At 42.4% G+C, this 20,575-nt stretch overlaps 3 protein-coding genes across 5 annotated transcripts; 1 reads left to right on the top strand and 2 right to left on the bottom strand.

Moving 5' to 3' along the window:
* The first annotated feature begins 107 nt into the window (after positions 1 to 107).
* Positions 108 to 6,223, top strand: chadlb (chondroadherin-like b). The gene is made up of 11 exons (XM_088438795.1): positions 108 to 250; positions 1,486 to 1,662; positions 1,880 to 2,074; positions 2,473 to 2,628; positions 2,702 to 2,847; positions 3,136 to 3,417; positions 3,484 to 3,703; positions 3,797 to 4,070; positions 4,177 to 4,589; positions 5,068 to 5,234; positions 5,454 to 6,223. The coding sequence occupies exons 2-11, from the start codon at positions 1,486 to 1,488 to the stop codon at positions 5,743 to 5,745; spliced, it is 2,322 nt and encodes a 773-aa protein (XP_088294921.1). The 5' UTR covers positions 108 to 250; the 3' UTR covers positions 5,746 to 6,223.
* On the bottom strand, positions 6,081 to 12,801 carry LOC148409792 (lethal(3)malignant brain tumor-like protein 2). Its single transcript, XM_088438796.1, has 13 exons — positions 11,819 to 12,801; positions 11,651 to 11,730; positions 10,792 to 10,909; positions 10,582 to 10,716; positions 9,564 to 9,649; positions 9,233 to 9,482; positions 8,987 to 9,051; positions 8,387 to 8,491; positions 8,158 to 8,302; positions 7,328 to 7,410; positions 7,022 to 7,256; positions 6,420 to 6,584; positions 6,081 to 6,347 (listed from the first exon to the last, which is right to left on the bottom strand). The coding sequence occupies exons 1-13, from the start codon at positions 12,099 to 12,101 to the stop codon at positions 6,244 to 6,246; spliced, it is 1,854 nt and encodes a 617-aa protein (XP_088294922.1). The 5' UTR covers positions 12,102 to 12,801; the 3' UTR covers positions 6,081 to 6,243.
* A 144-nt stretch (positions 12,802 to 12,945) lies between these two features.
* Positions 12,946 to 20,154, bottom strand: LOC148409791 (MBT domain-containing protein 1-like). 3 transcript variants are annotated; one of them, XM_088438794.1, is made up of 18 exons: positions 20,117 to 20,154; positions 19,149 to 19,582; positions 18,934 to 19,039; positions 18,716 to 18,849; positions 18,303 to 18,360; positions 17,396 to 17,475; positions 17,094 to 17,211; positions 16,099 to 16,233; positions 15,883 to 15,968; positions 15,547 to 15,802; positions 15,224 to 15,288; positions 14,981 to 15,085; positions 14,770 to 14,914; positions 14,418 to 14,500; positions 14,042 to 14,276; positions 13,605 to 13,658; positions 13,357 to 13,533; positions 12,946 to 13,285 (listed from the first exon to the last, which is right to left on the bottom strand). In XM_088438794.1, exons 2-18 carry the CDS (start codon positions 19,497 to 19,499, stop codon positions 13,215 to 13,217), a joined length of 2,259 nt encoding a protein of 752 aa, XP_088294920.1. In that variant the 5' UTR covers positions 19,500 to 19,582; positions 20,117 to 20,154; the 3' UTR covers positions 12,946 to 13,214. The 3 variants fall into 3 exon arrangements, with proteins under 3 accessions (XP_088294920.1, XP_088294918.1, XP_088294919.1); XM_088438792.1 differs by having other exon boundaries at positions 14,981 to 15,288; XM_088438793.1 differs by lacking the exon at positions 20,117 to 20,154 and adding an exon at positions 19,679 to 19,783 and having other exon boundaries at positions 14,981 to 15,288.
* Positions 20,155 to 20,575: the final 421 nt, after the last annotated feature.

Genomic DNA, 20,575 nt, shown 5'->3' with positions numbered 1-20,575 from the left:
TCATTATTTCTTTTAGACTTTGGGTAGTGATTTAGTTTGTTTTATCGTATAAATGCATCAGTAATGTCTTTGGGTACATTTCCTTGTGCTTAGTGCAAACTGATGAGCAAGCAGTAATGTGTCTGTGGGTGTGCTGGCAAATCGGGATAAACCCAGTTTGTTTTGGATCGGGAGGGGGGCAGTTGGGGGGGGGGAGCAGACGCCCGTGAGAGGCAACCAGCAGAACCACCAGCAGCTGGACAGAACCAAGGTGAGTCCATTCTACAACCTTAACATTCTTAATACTGATGTAAGATTCGTAATTATGAGTGTAGAATTACTAAATGTGGGATACAAACAACTTTTGGAGCATACGTATGTTATACACCTTCAGTGGAAAACACATTTTGGCACTCCACCGGTTGCTCTGGAGAGACACTGGGCGTCTTTGTGTACAGCCGGCACGCATGCTTGCATGCTCCTCTGCGGTCTGCGCTGTTGATCTCGGGGGGGATGCGCATAAATCGGAGTCGTGCTGTCGGAAGAAATTCCTCCGTCTCCCAACTTCTTGGGCCCCTTTCTCTTTTGACCTTGTAAGAAAATATTAATTAAATGCATCTGTAATGATATGAGGGAGTTGAAAATGTTCTCAATTGGCATATAAAATAAAAATCTCACGTAAGTCAGACTAGCAGTTGACATTTCCACAATGCTCAGGAATAGCTTATATAGTATGTTGTCATCTTTGTCTATAAACGTCCCCATCAAAGACTCCAAATTTCATACTCTGCGAGTCCATTGTTGCGGATCGAGGCGGTTGATCCAACATGGGAATGTGGTTTTAAAGCATTCCAGTGAATGCCGGAGTTGGCCCATCTTGCCAAAGTGGCACTAATCCCTCCCTGAGCGCCTCGCCCCTCCAAGTTTACATTTTTCAGTTATTTACAAAACATGTCAAATGAAGCCTAAGTTCTTGTCAACTGATTAAAACAAAAAAATCACTTGAGGATCACTCATGATCATGAATCAGATATTGACAACGAACACAAAGTGAAGGAAGCACATTTTACTACTATTTTTGTCTTAAAAAGCTCCAAAATATGTGATGGTGTAACGATGCCTTATGAAGCACTCAAAAATAAATGCTACCGCAGTGAAAATATGTTAAATTTCCATTGCCTCTTTGGACCAAGTGTGCCATCTAGAGGAATAAAAATTTTTTAAAAGTGCTTCATGAAGCTTCATACGATCATCACTACTAAATTTTTTTGGGGGCGGGACATCTTCTCTACTCATTACGCCCACCTCCACCCTTGTTTCTTGCTTTCTTTCCATCTGTCCTTGCAGGCGGTGTCAAAATCTCATTTTTGGTTATGCTATGCCCAAAACTGGACAGTGGGCCGCAGTTTGGATAGAGCCACACACTAAAATAAAGCCCATTTGTGTCACCCTACCAAATGCTCTGCCCTTTTTTGTGCTTGACGGCAAGTTTTACTGGTCTTACAGATGTACCCCCAGCTCTCCCCTGGCGCCCCGTGGGTCCCGCTGCTGGGCATCACGCTCCTCTTCCTTCCTGCGACGCAAGCTGCAAAATGCCCGCAGCAGTGTGTGTGCGACCAGATCCAGCTGACTGTCGCGTGCGTCAACAAGAACCTGACAGAGGTTCCTCCCACTGTGGACGAGGTACCCTTCTCACAGTGAACCCCGTTTCGGCATTTGCTGATGTTGATGACCAGGAATTGTTGACATGGAGTGAGGAGCTCCATTTAGACCAAGGGTGTCCAAACTTGTGTATGTGAGGGCCACGTACAGAAAAATAGAAGGATGGAAGGGCCTCTTTGAAATTCTTCGAATTGAATTTACGCTGCAATTATAACAACTTACATTCTCCTCTTTGTAGATTACGGTGAAATTGGACCTTCGGGGGAACGACATCCAGGAACTCCCCACCAGAGCGTTCACACAAACCCCGTACCTCACTCACCTGTCTCTGCAGCGCTGCAACATCCGTAGGGTGAAAGAGGGCGCGTTCCGAGGCCTTGGCCGACTGGTCTTCCTCAACCTGGCAAGCAACAACATTGACATCCTATACCAGGTGGTCTAATACAGCAACTCCATAAAAACACAATACTCCACTAATAAGACTTTGCATGCAAAATTGTCATTCTTAGCATTTTTCTTAGAGGAGCACGTGTAATCTTTATATAGGGTAAAAAAAAAAAAAAAATTGGGTTATTTACCCAAAACAATCAAACTTTAGCCCCAAAAAGTTGGGTCAAAATGAATAATTTGTAAAACAAAGGGTTGGTTTACACTTTTTGGCCTTTTCCAAACTTCAACCCTAATTTACTGAGTCAAAATAATGAACGCACTTTAGATACTAGAACTAACCCAATCTGTTATAAATCCACAGCTACCCAGTAAGTGGGTTAGGAAAACAGCCCAGTATTTTTTTTCCTAGTCAGACATTTTCCTTTGCTCTACGACGTACAGGAGTCCTTTGATGGTCTATCATCGCTGAAGCAGCTCATGATAGACCGTAATCGCGTTGAGGAGATCCAACCAGGAGCATTCTCACAGCTTGGCTTCCTCAACCTGCTCTCACTTACACACAACCAGCTTGTTTACATCCCCAACATGGCCTTCCAGGTAGAGCTTCACACAACAACACCAGTCCATAGTCCATAAAAAATATATATTCAAAAGTCTTGTGTTTCTGCAGGGCTTGCAGAACATCAAGTGGCTTCGCCTCAGTCACAACTCTCTAAACTATTTGGACATTGAAGCCTTTGCAGGCTTGTTCACGCTCAACCGGCTCAGTCTGGACCACAACGAGCTGCAGTTTTTTCCAACCGAGACCATGACCAGGTAGGTTGACAGTAGGTGCAAGTCCACACAATATCAGTCCATGCAATCACTGCTATCTTCTTTCCGAGGAAACTGGCGAAGACCCTGCTTTCTTTTTACAGCTGCGGGAGATATGTCGTCTCCTCACACATAATTCACAAACAACTCCAACAGAAAATATCAATGTCGACCAATATACATGTTGAAAAAACAAATATGGGGACAGACTATTTCCAATGATTCTAACAGTGGGCATATTTGCTCAATAAAACATGGCGGAAAGAGAGATTTGATCTTCTCCTGCTCCAGATTGCCAGAAGTGACCCGCCTGGATTTGAGCTACAACCCCATGACATACCTGGGTGAAGAGTCGGTGTCCATGGCCAAGCTGAGCCACCTCTTCCTGGACCACATGTCTCTGCAGGAGCTGTCCAACACGGCCGTATCCAAGTCCCCCAGCCTCATCCACCTGGACCTCAGCCACAATCAGCTACGTGTCATCCAACCTTTCTCGGAAGGCACTCCTAAGCTGGCGCGGCTCAACCTAGCCGGAAACCCCATTTACTGTAACTGCTACATGCGTCCTCTCAGGTAACCCCGCAAGGCCACGCAACTTTTTGCGGCCTCCTCTTGACTTGTCTTTTCACTGTATTACAGGGAGTGGGCCACGCGTAGTAAAGTGAAGCTGATCGGTACATGCGCGGGACCTTCTCACCTTTCCGGAGAGATCCTGGAGGCCGTCCACCCTCCGGAGCTGCGCTGTCAGAGCCAGGAGGCCATGCTGAAGGCGGAATTTGAGGAGGCGAGTCGAAGAGCACCGCCGCCCACTGAGGAACCTGAGAACAAAACCAAGTGTCCTTCTAACTGCATCTGCGAGGTAAGAGCAGATTGGCGTTTTCGACACTTTACACTTTTATTTCCTGACTGCGGCAACCGTTGAAAATGTAATTTCCTTACTGTCCCGTATTAGGCAGAGTCGCACCATTCCTCCTGTGAGAACCGGGGTCACACAAAAGTCCCTCGAGGTTTCTCAGCCGACACGCGCCTCCTGGACCTGCGCGGCAACAACTTTCGCTACCTCCCAAGCAACAGCTTCCCCGGCGTCTCCCAGGTGGTGTCGCTGCATCTGCAGCGCTGCAAAATCTTGGAGGTGGAGGACGGAGCTTTCAGCGGCATGAAAGGCCTCATCTACTTATACCTCTCTGAGAATCTCATATCATCCCTCAGCGCTGAAGCTTTTAAAGGTAAGCAGATTACAAACGTAAATCAATCTCATATGACAACGGATCCGTGGGACGTTTCCAAATTCTGGTTCTTTTGTTTCTTCAATGGGTGTACTGTAATTCACAGGACTTCCCCAGCTGACTTACCTCCACCTGGAGAAGAACAGCTTCACCACCTTCCCAAAAGGAGCTTTCAAATTGCTCCCGGGCCTACTTGCGCTTCATTTGGAGAACAACTCCATTGCCAAGCTTGAAGCCAACGACCTGGGTGGCGCCAAGGGCCTCAAATCCCTCTACCTCACGGGGAACCTCATTGAACACGTGTCACCCGAGGCTCTGGAGCAGGCCGCTGACCTCGATACGCTCCACCTGGCCGCGAACAAGCTGAAGGAAGTGCCCACTGAAGCCTTCAGCAAGATGGGGAACATGAAGGATCTCAGGCTGTCGGGGAACACCATTCGATGGGTGGGGCCAAATGCTTTCCGGCCTTTGGGGAAATCGCTCAAAGAGCTTTATTTGGATAATATGGGATTAGAGAAGGTGAGTGGAGCTTGATAGAGTTGTTGTTTGTGTGTCACGTTTCTGCATTGGTGGGATGAGGTGGTGGATTGTTGAGGGGGATGTTGTCTCTAAAGCGGGGAAGCTGCGTGTGCTAAAAAATAATCATTTAATTTGGCTCCTGGTACACAAAAAACTCCCAAGGATGAAGCGGCAAAAGAAACAACATCAACAATGACCCGACAAGAACTGAAAGGGAACAGAAAATTAAATACACTCAAAAGTGAAGCGACAACAAGGAATACCTGGGCATGACACAATAGAAGCAGGGAGATGATTGACACAACCGAAGCGGGTTAAGGATAGGTTGATGCAATCAACAAGACACAAGAGAAACAGGAACTAACATGAACAGAAGTCCAAAAAACCCAGAATGTCAAAAGACAAATGAACAGAAATCTCTGATACCAACCAAAACACAATACCACCCAGGTTGTTTTTTTTTCTCCTTTCACCACAGATGTCCCAGAGCTCCCTGTCAGGTTTGGGTCCGGGTTTGAGGAGTCTCTTCCTGGAAGGTAACCAACTGGAAGAGGTGCCGGACCTCCATCCCCTCACCTCCTTGGAGGTCATCAACCTGGCGGACAACCCTCTGATGTGCGATTGCCCTCTACTGCCATTACGCCTGTACGTCTTTTTCAATGTATACCCAACTATACGTGGGACATTATCCATTTTTACTTTTTTACATTTTTGGAAATATAATGTGCCGTAGTTGGCTGTGAGAGCAGCGTGTTGCATCGTAATCATGTCATACTCACTCTTCGCCTATAGATGGCAGCACAGTACTTGTCCTTGTTTTTCCCATTTGATGTCATTGTATTTTATCATTCTATTTTCATTCAGCTGGATTGAGAAAGTCAATTTAAAGGTTCGAGCCACCTGCGCCAACCCGCCTGAGCTGAGGGGTCGCAGAGTCAAAGACGTCCACGTCTTCAAGGCCTGTCCGGGAGGCGGAGCTCTCCCCTCCGTTCCCAGCGTCGCCCCAAAGCGCGCCAAGACGCCCAAGGCCACGAAACCAAATCCCATGCACCTCGGCGGCGGCGTTAAGCGGGGTATGCCCGAAAGCAAAACCAAAGTTCGCAGGAATCCAAAGATTAAAACGATCAAGAAAACAAAGAGACTAAGCGTTGCCTGAAGCTGCTTTGAGCTCACTAAACCAAAGTGATGATAGTTTTATGTTTGTAGCGCGTTCACTGATGGTCTTTAATATAGTGACAGTTGCTTTCTAACCCATAATTGGGCACAAGCATAGCCGGACAGAGTACACACACACACAGACACACACACATATTCTTACACGACTGTACATGTGAGGACATCCATCAAAATAATACATTTAACCTTTACCATCCTACATGATTGCCTTACCTGTTGTTTAAATTCAAGTCTTACCCCTCAAAAAGATGTCTGAATCAGTGAGGGCTAGCCTAAATGTCCTCACTGCTCCAAAATGTCCTCACTATGTCAGTCAGAAACTAAAAGCAGTTAAATTACAAAGGAAATTTAAAAGTTTTTAGATTTTTTTTTTTTTTTTTAATAGTTCTTCATAGTTGCAGTGTTTCGTTCACTCATGTTGACTTCTGGACAAAGGTAAAAATAAACATCTGTGCTTAAAAAAATCCCAGGCATCATCTCATGATTCACGATCCCTTTGCGAGGCTTCCTGAAGCGTTATGCTGGAACTGAAGATCATGGTCTCCATTTCCAGCTCCTCCACTTTTATTTCCACTCCAGCGACTGAAGAGGTGGAACAAAGTCAACGCAAGCTAAAAACGAAGGCAAATAATAATCCAACTTCTATTCACTTACTTAGCTGTTCCACCGGTTCGCTTTTGGGTTGAAGGAGGGGCATGTTCGGAAGAGAAGTCGTCTTAAATGGCGCTTGGGCCGTCGTCTTGCTCAAAGGCACTTGGTAGTCATCATCTTCTTTTTTTGCATGGTAAAGTTGCGAGCGTTCATTTGCTTTGCTTGCCCCTATGTAACATGAAGATTCAGACAACACAAGTGGAAAAAACGGTTCACTTTGACATGAATGTAACGTATAAACAATAGCTATAGAAGTTCAGTAGTTTGCCTGTTCAAAAAGAATAGGAAGAAGTTCAAGAACTTGTCGGGTCCTACCGCTTGTTTTCGCTAATTCGGAATTTAATCATACTTATATTCTTTCAAACTTAATTTGTCTTGACAGTCGTTTAATGTCCTCAAGAGGTATTTTTCCCCCCGTTCTTCAAATTGGACTTTCCGCAAATCATCTTTATTCCTAATTTCTGATTGGAATAAATAATTTTATTGACATTCCCTTTAGCACGTCGCCATCTAGTGGATGTATAACGTAACCCCTGCCACTGCGTTCATTGTGCTTTGAGATGAATTAACTTTTTTTTTGTCAGTGTTGCACTGCACGCATTTACCGATTCCAGGTGGCGGCTGAAGCGGGTAGCCTGTGAGCTCGCACCACCCGATGGGGTAGATGTCGGGGGACTGGTGGTCGACCCACTGGTCAAAACTGTCGCTCCAGCCATCGAAGTGGATGAGGAGCAGGCGTCCCACGCAGCGCTTCACCGTGGCCACGCACACCAGCCGCGGATCTATCAGGTCCACCGCTTCCAGTTTCATGTTGGGGGAGAAGCCGTGACCTGGAAAGTCCTACCCAGGTACAGAAACACATCCACATGTCATGAAATCTAATCGGGAGCAAAGGGATTGTCATTCCTTACAGTGTTGAAGAGTTGTCGAGGCGCAGCTTTTGAATTGGTCCACTTAAGGTAACGTTGCCAGCTGAAGGTCTCGGGATCAAAACCTGTTCAATTGACACTCAAGATTAGTGTGTTTGAATTGGAATTTGAGAAGGATTAACTCTCAGTGCCAAGCGTTATCTGAAAAGGCAACCCCGAGAGGACCAGACGATTTTGAGCATTTTGAGGCATCTTTAAAGGCCGACAGAATACCTACATCAATTCTAACTGAAGAATGGAAGTCAATCTTTCATATGATACCAACAATGTTTACATAGACATAGCGCACAATATTCTCTTGGCCACAATTTAAGTATTTTATATGACGGAACTTCTCGTCCATGGCAGTGAAAGAGTTAAAGGGATACTCCACTTTGTCATTTTCTACAAAGAAAACGTTTTTTTTTCTGCAATTAATTTGATGACAAAAGTGTTAGTCATGTACAGTCGATACTTTTAAAAGATATTTTGAACTTTGGTTTTTTTTTGTGGAGGAAAAATATCAAGAGCGGGGGTGTCAAACATACGGCCTGTGGGCCAACTCTGGCCCCAAGATGACTTTGTAAAGTATAAAAAAAAAAGGTGACATTTTTTAAATACATGAAAAACTTGTTTCATGATTAATAGTTATGTTGTGCTTGTGCTATTTTGGACAGCATAAAAAAAATACATTTGATGTTGTTGCTTTACAGTTATATAAATATATACCACGATTTTACTGGTACGGCCCACTCGAGAATACATTTTCCTTCATGCAGCCCGCAAGCTAAAATGAGTTTGACACCCCTGACATATAGAACATTCCCAATGACCTTGTGGCACTGTTAGAGGGATGTCATTCTTTTTGCAGAATCCTTTTGGTAGGATGGCGTGAGATGAGGCGTGGTAACAGAACCAGTTAGACACGTGAGAGTCCCTGCTGTCAAAGCCGATCATCATGTAGCCTTCTGACAGCACCTGTGAAAAGGTACATGACACTTTACATCAATCTTTTATTATGTTTGTGCTGAATGGCCAGTATTTAAGTAGAAAAGTTCAAACCTTTTGCACGGTTGCAACACAGATGCTACCCAAATTTAGAGGGTCGATTGCCTCCAGCTTCATTCCCTCCTCAAAGAAACATTTGTGCATGTAGACAAACCGGGGCTGGAGATGACATGTAAGGGACTCAAACATTATAACAGTTTTGAACATCAGAGCATCATGCATTCAAAGTCTGAACATGCCTGCATGTTTAGAAATAAGAGCGGCACCAACATATTTTCATCATAACACCAACTCACTCAGATTGTTAAAACACTGCACCAACACCACAGTAGCATGCCCGATTGCGTTTACTAATGGAGATTTCCCCAAGTGGCCGGTAATATAGCAAGCCGAACTCAAAATCAATACGGCGGTACTTTTTCTTACAATATGAATTCGTTCCTGAGTAATTTCGTAACGAGAATCTTTCATAAGTAGAGCCACATTGTACATGTAAATAGCCTAATCTGTTCAAAGCCCCCCAAAATGCTCCTACTAAACACTTTAAGTGAATATTATTAAATCATAAAAATGTACTAGTGCATAATAATCAAACTATCTCATGTAAAGAATGATTTTAAAAATGTGCAATAATAAAAAAACAGTTTTGTTTACCTTTTTAAAGTGGCTGTCTGTGCTGTTAGAAATATGTCTCCAGTAAGAACCTGGAGATGTCACACCTGTGGCACAAAAACGACACATTGGTAATATATTTCCTGGCAACAAGATGCCCCCCCCCCCCTTTAAATTTAACAGCATTAAATACACATAAACAAGCAAAACAGGATAGATGCCCCTCCCCAAAAATTCAACAACCGATTTTACAAAAACAGAACCCACTAATAAAAACATCAGACTCACCCGGTATTTTGATGTCATGGCCCACCCGTTGGGACCAACCAATCGGGTGCAGGAGAGGACTGGCCTGGTGGCACCACAAATCAGTAACGACGTTTTCAGGGGAGTCGCCCTGGTCCAGACACAAAAGCCGTAGGCGCTTGCCAGTAACGGAGTCTATGACAGCCGTGCGGGTCCGACTGATGTGTTTCGGGTCCACCACCTCCACGCGCATGCCCACTTTGAGGGACTCCTGCTCCAGGCTCTCGTTCAGCTAAGAGGAAGTAGGCACACCTTGTACACTCGTGACATCGCGCTTTGCTCAGAACATAAGTCTGTTTTGAACTAGTTTTACCTTCACGTAAAACTCGACAGGCAGCGTGTGGGCCCCCACCAACTTTTTCGACAGATACTCTTTCCAGTCAAAGATGTGGGGCAAGTCTAAAACGCACACGTTTTCAAAATACTTTTATCGGCGCTTCGTATATCTTGTATCAAAATGTGTACGGTTGAGAACGTTTTTCTTTAAAAGATGAATAAATGATTATAAATTTCACAAACTTGCTGATCAACGTGTTCTCAACGGCCAACAGTATGTTTTACATCGAATCGTCGGTCTAGTTATCGTTAAATTATATTACATGGGGGGTGGCGTTGCTCTGCAGTAAACATTAAAATTACAGCTGTTTTTTTTAAAGGGACACTGTGTAATTTTGTGACAGCTTTAGGGGCATTACGGTAAATGCAGCAGATGCTGTCCAGAGCTATAACAGACATGGCAACCTCTGGAGGAGTGCCACCCCCCATGTAAGATCATTTAATGAAAACTAGACCTACGATTATATTTAAAACATACTGTTGGGTAAGAACACATTTATTTGCAAGTTTTTGAAATTTATAATCGTTTAATTCATTCATTTTTAATGAAAAACGGTCTAAATCTTACAGTGTCACTTTAAACGAAATACTGATTTGGTGAATTAAGAAACATGTACCACGTTTGGTACAAATGAATAGATAAAGAAATAAATTAACATTCTTGTTTTTTCATTATTTTTTAGTAAGTCACAATGTACCATCGCAGTAAGCTAGTTCGAAAAGGTTACAAAAAAACCACAAAAAAACAGCGCTCATTTTCAGACTGTTGAGTCAACTCTGCAAGCATGATTAGCGCGAGAATAAATTTAGAAATGTGTTAAAAAAAAAACGAGCATTTGCCTTTTTGAAGAGGCATTCTGAGAGCCATCTTGTAAGATCTAAAAATTGCACGGAGGGCGTGCTAGCTTGATTTGGATCTTTTACGCCACTGGAGTAAGCTGCTCATTAAATAGACGAACACAAAATTAAGGAGATTTCTAAGGGTGCATGCTCACCTTTTGGAGGCACCAGGAGCTTGCCGGTCATGGCGCACCACCCGATGGCGTGCATCTTGCCCAAAACCAGGCTGCACCAGAAATCGCGGCTGCTGTCGTGCTCAAAGCCCTCGTATCGCAACAACGCTTTGTATCCTACCGACGGGAAAGAATATTTAATCACGATATTTTATCACTTAACCATTTGAGGAAATAGGAACATGCGCGCACCTGCGATTTGTATAACGGTGGCGATCCAGTAAACATTAGCGTGCAGGACTGCGTTGGAATTAAGGACTTCGACTTTCATCCCAACGCTGATGTCGTCCCATTGGGCCCACATGGGAGCCTGTGGAAGCCAGATGATTTATTTGTGTGTGTATAGGAAGATACATACTTTTATTTTGTATACAGGAAGATAAGTAAAGCGCTTTTATTTTGGCGGAGCGGAAGCAGAGTTCCATCAACTCCGGTAGAAAGCCCGTCATGTGATATTATTCTTCATCATAATAATACATTTTCCCATGGACAATTTACAGAAGGACAAACACACAATATATTAAATAAAAACAGGAAACAAAAACAGCATAAAAAAAAGCATGGTCACAGGTTGTATGCAATTTTGGGGAAACGTGTTTAAAGTCTGGATTTGAAGCGGGGTAATGACTCAATATAGCGGATGTCAGGTGGAAGTTATAATATAATCGTAATAATAATATAACAAGTAATGTATGGCACAAACGGCCGTTACGCGCTTTTATTCTGAAGTTACTTCAGGAAGCATGACAATGGTCAACTTGATAAGCTTTCCTCACAAAGCAGATACAAACTAACGTATGATACTAAAAAAATAGATAAAATGAACGTACTTTGCAGGCCGTCTCAAATGAAACTTTTTAATTTAGGCCACGGGCCACTGGAAAATGAACGGCTGGCCGCAATCAGCCCCCGGACCACAGTTTGGATATAAAACGTATTTTAGATTCTAATTTGCAGTTTCGTGTAGAATAAGGTACATAATGGGCGTGGAAATAGGGTTATAAATCCTAAACACACACGCGCGCGCACACACACAAAACAAAACACTCACGTGTCTGAAGCAGGCGACGGATGCCCCCAAAAACGAGTCCTTCTCCAAGTATTTGCCCCATTCAAAACGTGCAACGGGTCCTACAAAATCCAGAGAAAAGTACCATCGAAATTTCAACTTCTTCACGTTGTCCTTACTTTTATTCGACGCCCTATTCAAAGAACTCACGCAAACTCTCGGCGCTGCCTTGTAACTCTGCAGACTGCTTTGAACGCTCACGTGCTCCGATTGCGAGGCGGCTTCGTTTCATGAAACGATAACACCAAGAACGTCCTCCCACAAAATTACGAATGTTCATCGCATCGGCAAATATCAAAGCGCGGAAACGTAATTGGCCGATTGACAAGGCGTTCCCCGCTGCACGTTGCTCAAGCGCCCACCTAGTAAGCTGTTCCTCCAGTTTGGGCCATTTTGCATTTAGCTCACGATTAGGTTTCCTTCTTGTCTCCATTGCTGCAAGAGCAACATCTGCGCTTTTCGCTAGTCCTTCGCGAGGTTCTCGTTCACCCCAAACTTTTTTTCGGATGCTCGATTGCCGTTTCAGTTTGTAATCCGCCGTATATGCGTTTTTTTTCGGGGCCTATTTGTACGGTGGCCTTTCGGGAAATGTTGAAATCGAATTAATGTCCGGGGGTACCTGATGAACAGGTACTAGTAGAAGTCAATAAATATCAGCTAAAACTCCATACTTTAAATGTAAACGTGTATTAATCATTGTTCGTTTGTATTACATTAAGAAAATATCGTAAAACAAGAAATGACGGATCAGAGTTTTTATTTTCGAAATATAAATTGGAAATTGTCGCGCGTACTTCTTTTGAGAGTCGGGGGGTGGCGGTAATGCGCCACATGTAATGGCCAACCGCCGAAAAAAAATAGAAGAAGAAAAAAATTGAAGACGTAGCCATGACAACGTAGGTGCGACTTGAAAAACGTAAATTGCTTTCATTTTTGTTATTCCAAATATTGACCGTTTCCCCCAAATTCCAAATTTTCACCCCAAAAAGTAGTATTGACTTTCGGAGATTTGAAATTTCACATTAAAATCTTTCCCATTTCATATCCACATTTAGCTCGTTCATTTCGATTTAGGGATGATTTTAAACGGTCCAAAAATTCAGGCTTTCAAAAATGTAACATTTATCTTATTCATTTCGGTTTAGGGATCATTCCCAACATTCCAAATATTATATTATTAACAATCCCAAAATAGACATCTGTCGTGAATTTGTATTTTCGTCAATAACTCACACTGTGACATAAAGCTGATATTGTGAAAACACATCCCACATACACAATGAACTGGTTCTTTTTTTAAATGTACTGAATTATAAACAGATAAAAACGAAACAGTAAAGTATATTTACAAATTAGAAAACACATATTTTAGTCCCGTTATTGTTTGTTTAACAAGTCTGCACTTTATCGCAGTTTGCTGTGTCCAGTTCACATTATGTCCACTTCTGGGCCACTGCTCAAAAACATATGTTCTTTTGGACAATAAAAAAATAAAATAAATTAATTAAAATCTCCAGGAATCATCTCATGTTCCATTAAGCCTCTGTTATGTTGGAGCTTGACTGGCGATCAGCGTTTCCATTTCCACCTCCTCCACTTTTACTTCTGCCGCAGCGACTGAAAAGATGGAACAGAGTCAGGCGGAGCTAAAACTAAAGCAAATGAAAATTGAACTTCTTTTCACTTACTTTCCTGCTCCACTGGTTCGCTTTTGGGCCGAGGGAGGGACATTTCTTGAAGTGCAGTCATCATTTTCTTAAACGGAGGTTGGACAGTTTCCTCGCTTGAAGGCTGCTGGCCGTCATCATCGTCGATCTTTTTTACTTGATGAAGAAGGTGCGAACGCTTCTTTGCGTTCTTCCGTCCTAAAGTAACGTGACGACTCGGAATGTCAACATGAAACGAAAAGAGTATGACGGTGGGAGGGAGGACTTACTTTTTCTCTTTAACAAAGGCACTTTTAGCTTCTTGGCCTGTACCATCGCCATCGCTGAGGAGACGTGAAGCACCAAATATGTCTTATTCAGTATGAATGCATGCATATCATCATTTAATAGTACAGTAATCCTTAGTTTGTTTGCGGTTATTGGGGACTGGTGTTGCTAAAATAACCGCGGCTCTCCGTGAGACTACAGCCAAGGGATGGAAACGGGAAGGGATAACAGTACAGTTACCGTATAAGGTTTAATAATTTAAGATTTAACTAAATATGTGTACAGCAGCAATTTGTCTTAAATATGTAAAGCATATAGTTTATATAGCATAATATATAGCAAAATTGGTGTCATCCACGTTGTGTGTCAAGGTCCAGTTTGTTATTTTTGTATTATTTAAAAAAAAAAAAAAGTAATTTATGAAATTATTTGCATTTACCGAGCCCAGGTGGCAGCTGAAGCGGGTAGCCGGTGAGCTCGCACCACCCGATGGGGTAGATGTCGGGGGAATCGTGGTCGACCCACTGGTCAAAGTCGTCATCCCAGCCGTCGAAGTGGATGAGGAGCAGGCGTCCCACGCAGCGCTTCACCGTGGCCACGCAAACCAGCCGCGGATCCATCAGGTCCACGGCTTCTACTTTCATGTTGGGGGAGAAGCCGTGACCTGGAAAATCCTACCAAGGTGCAGAAACTCAATTCAAAAAACGGTTTGGAAGCTTGACCTTGATCAGGCACCAAATATGGCCAGCAGGTGGCAGCATTTTAAAAGGCTGGAATTAACATTTTTTTTTAAAGATTTGATGTTCATTTCTTACAGTGTTGAAGAGTTGCGGAGGTGCTGCTTTTGAATTGGTCTCCTTCAGGTAACTTTCCCAAGCAAAGGTCTTGGGATCAAAACCTGTCAGATCAAAACCAATGATTAGTATCTTTAAATCAAAGTTTTTTCAACGCCTCGAAAAAAAAATACAAGAAAAATAGACTCTGACATAATAAAAGAATGTTATATGAGTAACTTATTACTTTTTTAAAACGAGAAATTCAACTTTTTCTGCATAAAATATTTCAGTTGGTCACAAATGTTTCTACTTCAACTTGTACTTGGAGAAATACGAAAGGTTCTGATGCGACAAAACTGGGTTTTTGATGTGGAAAAATATTCACAAATACCCTTTGGCACTGTTAAAGGGATGTCGTTCTTTTTGCAAAATCCTTTGGGGAGGATGGCGTGAGAGGAGGCGTGGTAACAGAACCGGTCAGAAACGTGCGACGACCCGCTGTCAAAACTGATCATCAGGTAGCCGTCTGACAGCACCTGGAAAAGGTACGTTGACGACACACGTCATATTTGTGCTTTATTTTGAAGTTGAAAGGTTCGAACCTTGTGTACAGTTGCGACGCAGACGTTGCTCAGGTTTAGAGGGTCGATAGCCTCCAGCTTCATTCCCTTCTCAAAGAAACTTTCGTGCATGTAGACAACCCGGGGCTGGAGATGACACATGAAGGGAAAAATCATCAAAAAAATATGCAGAATTTCCTTATTTTGTCTGAACTGAGCAAGACTGTTATGGACTACACGAAAACCACTCAGGATTATAGTCCAATGTGGACTTATTGCCATTACTTTTTTAAAGAGGTTGTCTGTACTGTCACAATTGCCCTTCAAAATAGCGCTTGGAGGTTTCGCACCTGTCACACACAAAAAACAACAAAAGAAATGTTTGTAATTATAAATCCATTTCATTATTGATTAGTAAATAAAGAGACTATCGAAGAATGCAAATGCAACCACTAGCAAATGCAATCAGGCACAGTACTTTTGTGTTTGCGCAGTATTCCAACATATAATGCCTTGCATTTCAAATATAGTAATATTGTAATATCACTAATTACTTTGAAATGACATTAATAAGTAATAAATAGTGCATCAATGTTGAAGTAACTTGCCCAACACTGGTGGTTTGATGTCATGACCCACTCGTTTGGACCAACCAATCGGGTGCAGGAGAGGACTAGCCAGGTGGCACCAGAAATCCGTAATGACGTTTTCAGGGGAGTCGCTCTGGTCCGTGTACAACAACCGTAGGCGCCCGCCAGTATTGGATGCTATGACGGCTTTACGGGTCCGGCTGATGTATTTCGGGTCCACCACCTCCACGCGCATGCCCACTTTGAAGGAATCCTGCTTTAGGCTCTCGCTCAGCTAAAGAGCGGGAAGGCACACGTTGTGCACTCATCCAACAGCGGCTTCGCACGATGCGAGTCGGTTTTCGTTCGTTTTACCTTCACGTAAAACTCAACAGGCAGAGTGTGGGCTCCCACCAGCTTTTTCATCAGATACTCTTTCCAGTCAAGGACGTCGGTCACATCTAAAACACACCAGTTGTAAATACGTTTATTGGCAATTTGCACATCTATGCTTTGTATACTTTGCCAGTCAGCTATAATGGTGGAAAAAAACAATTACAAAACACACCAAATTTTTAAGCGCACACTCACCTTGGGGAGGCACCAGGAGCTTGCCGGTCATGGCGCACCACCCGATGGGGTGCAGCTCGCCTGAAACGAGGCTGCACCAGAAATCGCGGCTGCTGTCGTGCTCAAAGCCCTCGTAACGCAACAAAGCTTTGTAGCCTGCCAACGGGAAAAACAACATATTAGGCGATTTTACTTTTTGATACAGTGGTTGGGGCTTGAATCGAAGCAAATGTGTGTCATGACTACTTTATTAACACAGAGCCTAAAGCGGGGTACACGCATATAGTACAGTTTTTACAAGGGCTGAAATGAGTCCCTGGGTATTTCCAGAACCTGGTTTCAAAAACAAACTCAAAGCATTTTTTTCTTGTCTTGAGTTTTGAGGCACGGATTTGCATTTTATATCAGCCATATTCTTACAATAATTACCATCAGAGGACGTCAGTTGGCTGTTAGCAACAAATGCCTGTTGCAACTAACAGTGTTAGCTGAGGTTGTTACGGCATTATTTTTCATAAAAGAAGCGAGCAGACCAGACCAACGTCCAAATCCAGAATATTAATAAAACAGAAAAGATTATGTAAACGTTAGGATGTCTCCAGCTGGTTCGATTAAAAGTGGCGGAGCGCTGCGGTGAACACAAAAAGGTATTCCATTTGATTAGATTATTAATAACCCTTTTGGCATATATACACAATCATAAACTCTGTGGAACCCGGATGGTGCGCGACTTTGGGTATTTATGGCAAAATAAACTTGATCTGCGTCACACGGAGAAGGAAAAACAACTCCTTAGAGCGCATTCAACGTTACGCTGGCGCAGCGTTCAATGACCACTCACAATGTGGGAAATCTGAAAAACACTTAACCCGCGACAAATATATAACTTAAAGATATGAACACAAGAAAATATGAAGAATTTACCATAGTGTCTACTAATCAACAAGTTGAAGAAATATTTTCTTATTAAATGGTAAAACTACAAAATTAAGACGCTGATGAGAATATGTACGCACCTGCAATTTGTATGACAGTAGCGATCCAGTAAACTTTAGTGGGCAGGACTGCGTTGGAGTTTAAGACTTCGACCTTCATCCCAACACCGATGTCGTCCCATTGGGAACACATGGGAGCCTGTCGTAGACAGAAAACATAATTAGAACTCTATGATCCAAATCAGAAGCAACTGGTGTGAACCCCAGGGATACGTACTAGGCCCCCCGCGAAATGTGAAAATCAATCAATAAGGAGATTCTAAACTCATTTAAACTTATTAAATGTCCAACATGACATAATTTAGCTTCCAATTTGCACTCACATGTCTGAAGGAGGAAACGGACGCTCCCAAGGACGTTTCCTTTTCCAAGTAGCTGCCCCATTCAAAAGGTGCAACAGGTGCTACAAAAATGGAAAGTAATTTACAACTTAAACAGGAACAAAAATAGGCATATTTGTCAGACCGTGCAACAGATTGAAAATCCGCCGGGAAAAAAGCGGCGGGACATGCTGGAGAGACACGGATCAGGACTGTAGGCTTTCAATTTAAAGTTGACAACGAGGGCGAAAGGCCAAGGCATTTTAAAGTTGGAATGTCTCGAGTCGCATCGGTTTGGGCCCTACCTAGGCCATTAAGCACCTCCTGGGCCGGGTCCATCTTCAGATTCAGAAGATAGCTATAGTCAGACTCATGCTGCAAATGTAGAGTGCGAGCATGACATATTTTAATCACAAATGATGTTAAAATGCAATATTACGGACTATGCAATTTTATCCTGAAAAAAATGTGTGTGTGTGTGTGTAATATATATATATATTATACAGTATGCCATATTACATGGATATGATCAGTTTGAAAGCATGAAAATTACTGTAAAGTTAAGACGATGAGCCACAACTTTTTTCTCATCATTTGAGCCCTGCAGCTAACAGCCCAGTGGGGCTTATTTGCATTTATTGATTTATTTTAACTTGCTACCAGGGATTTATGGAACAACAATGAACTTGAACTAAAACGATGTCAATCAATGGTTTTGCTCAGAACGTTTTAAACAAATAGTATTCAAATATTAATGTACAAATTTATGTATATGCCATTCAACATTTTAACATGTTTTCTGCATATTTTTAGATTGTAATGTTAGACGTTTGATTTTTTTTTTTTTTTTCCTGGACGAACAGCATTTTGGCCATAACGCCCTGCATGTATGTGCGTGTGTAGCCCTTACCATCCATCATTGCCGAGGGAGCTTTGATAAATTTGGCCTTTTTTCCAAAAGGATATTCCTGCAGAGAAAGAAGTCACCTGTAAATTCAGACAAACTCATTCACCGGTTCAGTTGAAATTGATTTCGGACAAATATATCAGTCAATGGCAATGAATGAGTTCACTTATTGTCTGCTAGCGCAGTCAAAATCGATCTTTGACGTTCATAGCCGTCAGCGGCAGTGAATGAGCGGCACACGACTCAAGTCTTTACCACAGCACATGTGCAACGTCATACTCCATCAATTTTGTAATTTACTGAATGATCTTGTTAGAGGAAAAAAATATATAGCAAGAAAATAACATTGAATTGTGAGTTCAATCTATGTATCAAATTCTATTTGTTACTGACAGAAACACGACAACATTTCTTACCTGCAGGCGCTTCCGCACGATTGACTTCTTGAATTGGGACGGAAAGGCGCGTGCACAGGCTAAACTACAAAAACGTTTAGATTTTGCGTAAAAGTTGTTAATGCTTCCAGTTGCGCCACACTTCTCGCATACCACTGTAAAAAAAAAAAAAAAAAGTAAATATGAAATTTTTTACATTTGCCATTCTAAATACACTTTTCCTCTTAGCGTATATTAACCTGGTTCTTCCACGTTAGACTGCTCTTCTTCTTGTTTCTGATACTCCGCATCACGTGCTTCATCTGTGCCATGTGACCATAATGGTACCATTTCATTGTTTTTTGTCTGTGAAAAGAGGCGCATTAAACAACTGCAAATCTTAACACTCTTGTTAAGAACTTTGTGCGACATGGCGTGCGCATTTCTATACAAAAAAAAAAAAAATCCTACTCACTGTAGTATTATTCTCTTTTGTTTCTGGAGTAATGCTCCGGTATTTGATAGCAGGACCGCAGTCATTACAGCCAGTGCCATTGCAAGATGAGCAGTTTGGCCGGACAAACAAAGTGGGAACCGCTCCAGGTCTGAGCTTTGGAACCTCTGATGGAGATATGGATTCAAAGTATTCTTTTCCAAAATGCTCACTGCAGAGGTGGCTGTTGGATGAGGCCAACCAGTTTCTGCGAGTACGCTGGACCTGCTTCTCCCATTCGCGAAATTCTTCTGGGTTTTTGGGGAATTTAAAAAGGGTCACGTTGTTTTCAGCGGTTTTGCCGCAACCTTTTGCCACACAGTGGTAAGGCATCCTGTATGCTATGCATCCGGTATGGTTGGCGATGGACTATTTCCACAACATTCTTCTTTTAGACGGAACCTGCTTCTCAAGTTCTGTGAAAGAAACAAAATGCTTGTTTTTCAGTTTCTCAGAAAGTATGGCTTGTGAACAGGTGTTGAACAAACAACATATATACAGTGCATACATACTGTATATTTGATAAAGTGACATCTGAATACTTCCTCGACGTGGGTTGAATTCAAAATCGAACATATCTTTTCTCCTAAGTTTTTCATGCGACAAAAATCAAATTATGCAGTCAGGTCCATAAATACATGAAGATTTACAGAATTGACCACATTTCTGCACAACACTTCAATGAATGTGAAATGGAAACGATCAATATGTGCTTGAGGTGGAAACGCTGATTGATTTTTTATTTAAGCGTAGTCATATACAAATCGGGTGAACGGTGTAGATATTATAACACAATTAATACTAAAATTTGAACAAAGAGCTACATCGATCCGGGAAGCAGTCACGCAACGTGCACGGCTAATCGTTAGCCTCGCTAGATCGCTAACCTCCAAAACAAACATCTTCGTATGATCGTTATAATTCGCTGCAATTCTATTTAAGTTACTCACGTAGGTGTTGTGATAAAGTTGTTTACGAGACACTGACGGTCGCATACATTTTACGTCATCAGTGGCGCTCGACCGTATTCTCGCGAGGCCACCTGTGTTTTGGGTCATAGGTTTTGACATCAAATAAAAACATACCGGTAATTTGCGTTATTATTTAAAATAAATCGTATGTTAATTTAAATCCGGAGAGGGTTGTTAAGGTGGAAACTAAAATCGACTCTTTCGACTATGCCGTGAACCCCATTATTTTAACATCAGCGATTCAAATAAAAATATTACACCTAATTAATTCTTCGAACAAATCAATCAAATACAATTGATTTACCAATACACGTGATCTTCGTCACAGATTAAGCAATATTTTTAACGAATCGCGTGAAAAGGTATGGCAAGTTGCTGTTCCACCAAAATTCCTCAAAGTTGCGCTCATGAAGCAAAATATTTGGGTTTGAAGCTGCC

Source organism: Hippichthys cyanospilos, chromosome 17 (assembly GCF_059441005.1).
Source record: "Hippichthys cyanospilos isolate Australia breed blue-spotted pipefish chromosome 17, RoL_Hcya_1.0, whole genome shotgun sequence".
In the NCBI taxonomy this organism is placed as follows: domain Eukaryota; kingdom Metazoa; phylum Chordata; class Actinopteri; order Syngnathiformes; family Syngnathidae; genus Hippichthys; species Hippichthys cyanospilos.
This window is presented reverse-complemented; position numbering and strand designations above follow the sequence as displayed.

Coding starts and splice junctions, on each gene's coding strand:
- chadlb (XM_088438795.1), top strand. CDS start 1,486: ATGTACCCCCAGCTCTCCCCTGGCGCCCCGTGGGTCCCGCTGCTGGGC. Junction 1,663..1,879: donor TTCCTCCCACTGTGGACGAG/GTACCCTTCTCA, acceptor TCCTCTTTGTAG/ATTACGGTGAAATTGGACCT. Junction 5,235..5,453: donor CCTCTACTGCCATTACGCCT/GTACGTCTTTTT, acceptor ATTTTCATTCAG/CTGGATTGAGAAAGTCAATT.
- LOC148409792 (XM_088438796.1), bottom strand. CDS start 12,101: ATGGAGACAAGAAGGAAACCTAATCGTGAGCTAAATGCAAAATGGCCC. Junction 10,910..11,650: donor CCGTCGCCTGCTTCAGACAC/GTGAGTGTTTTG, acceptor TGGCTTCCACAG/GCTCCCATGTGGGCCCAATG. Junction 9,052..9,232: donor CCATGACATCAAAATACCGG/GTGAGTCTGATG, acceptor TTTGTGCCACAG/GTGTGACATCTCCAGGTTCT.
- LOC148409791 (XM_088438792.1), bottom strand. CDS start 19,499: ATGCCTTACCACTGTGTGGCAAAAGGTTGCGGCAAAACCGCTGAAAAC. Junction 17,212..17,395: donor CCGTTTCCTCCTTCAGACAT/GTGAGTGCAAAT, acceptor TGTCTACGACAG/GCTCCCATGTGTTCCCAATG. Junction 13,659..14,041: donor TCAGCTGCCACCTGGGCTCG/GTAAATGCAAAT, acceptor ACGTCTCCTCAG/CGATGGCGATGGTACAGGCC.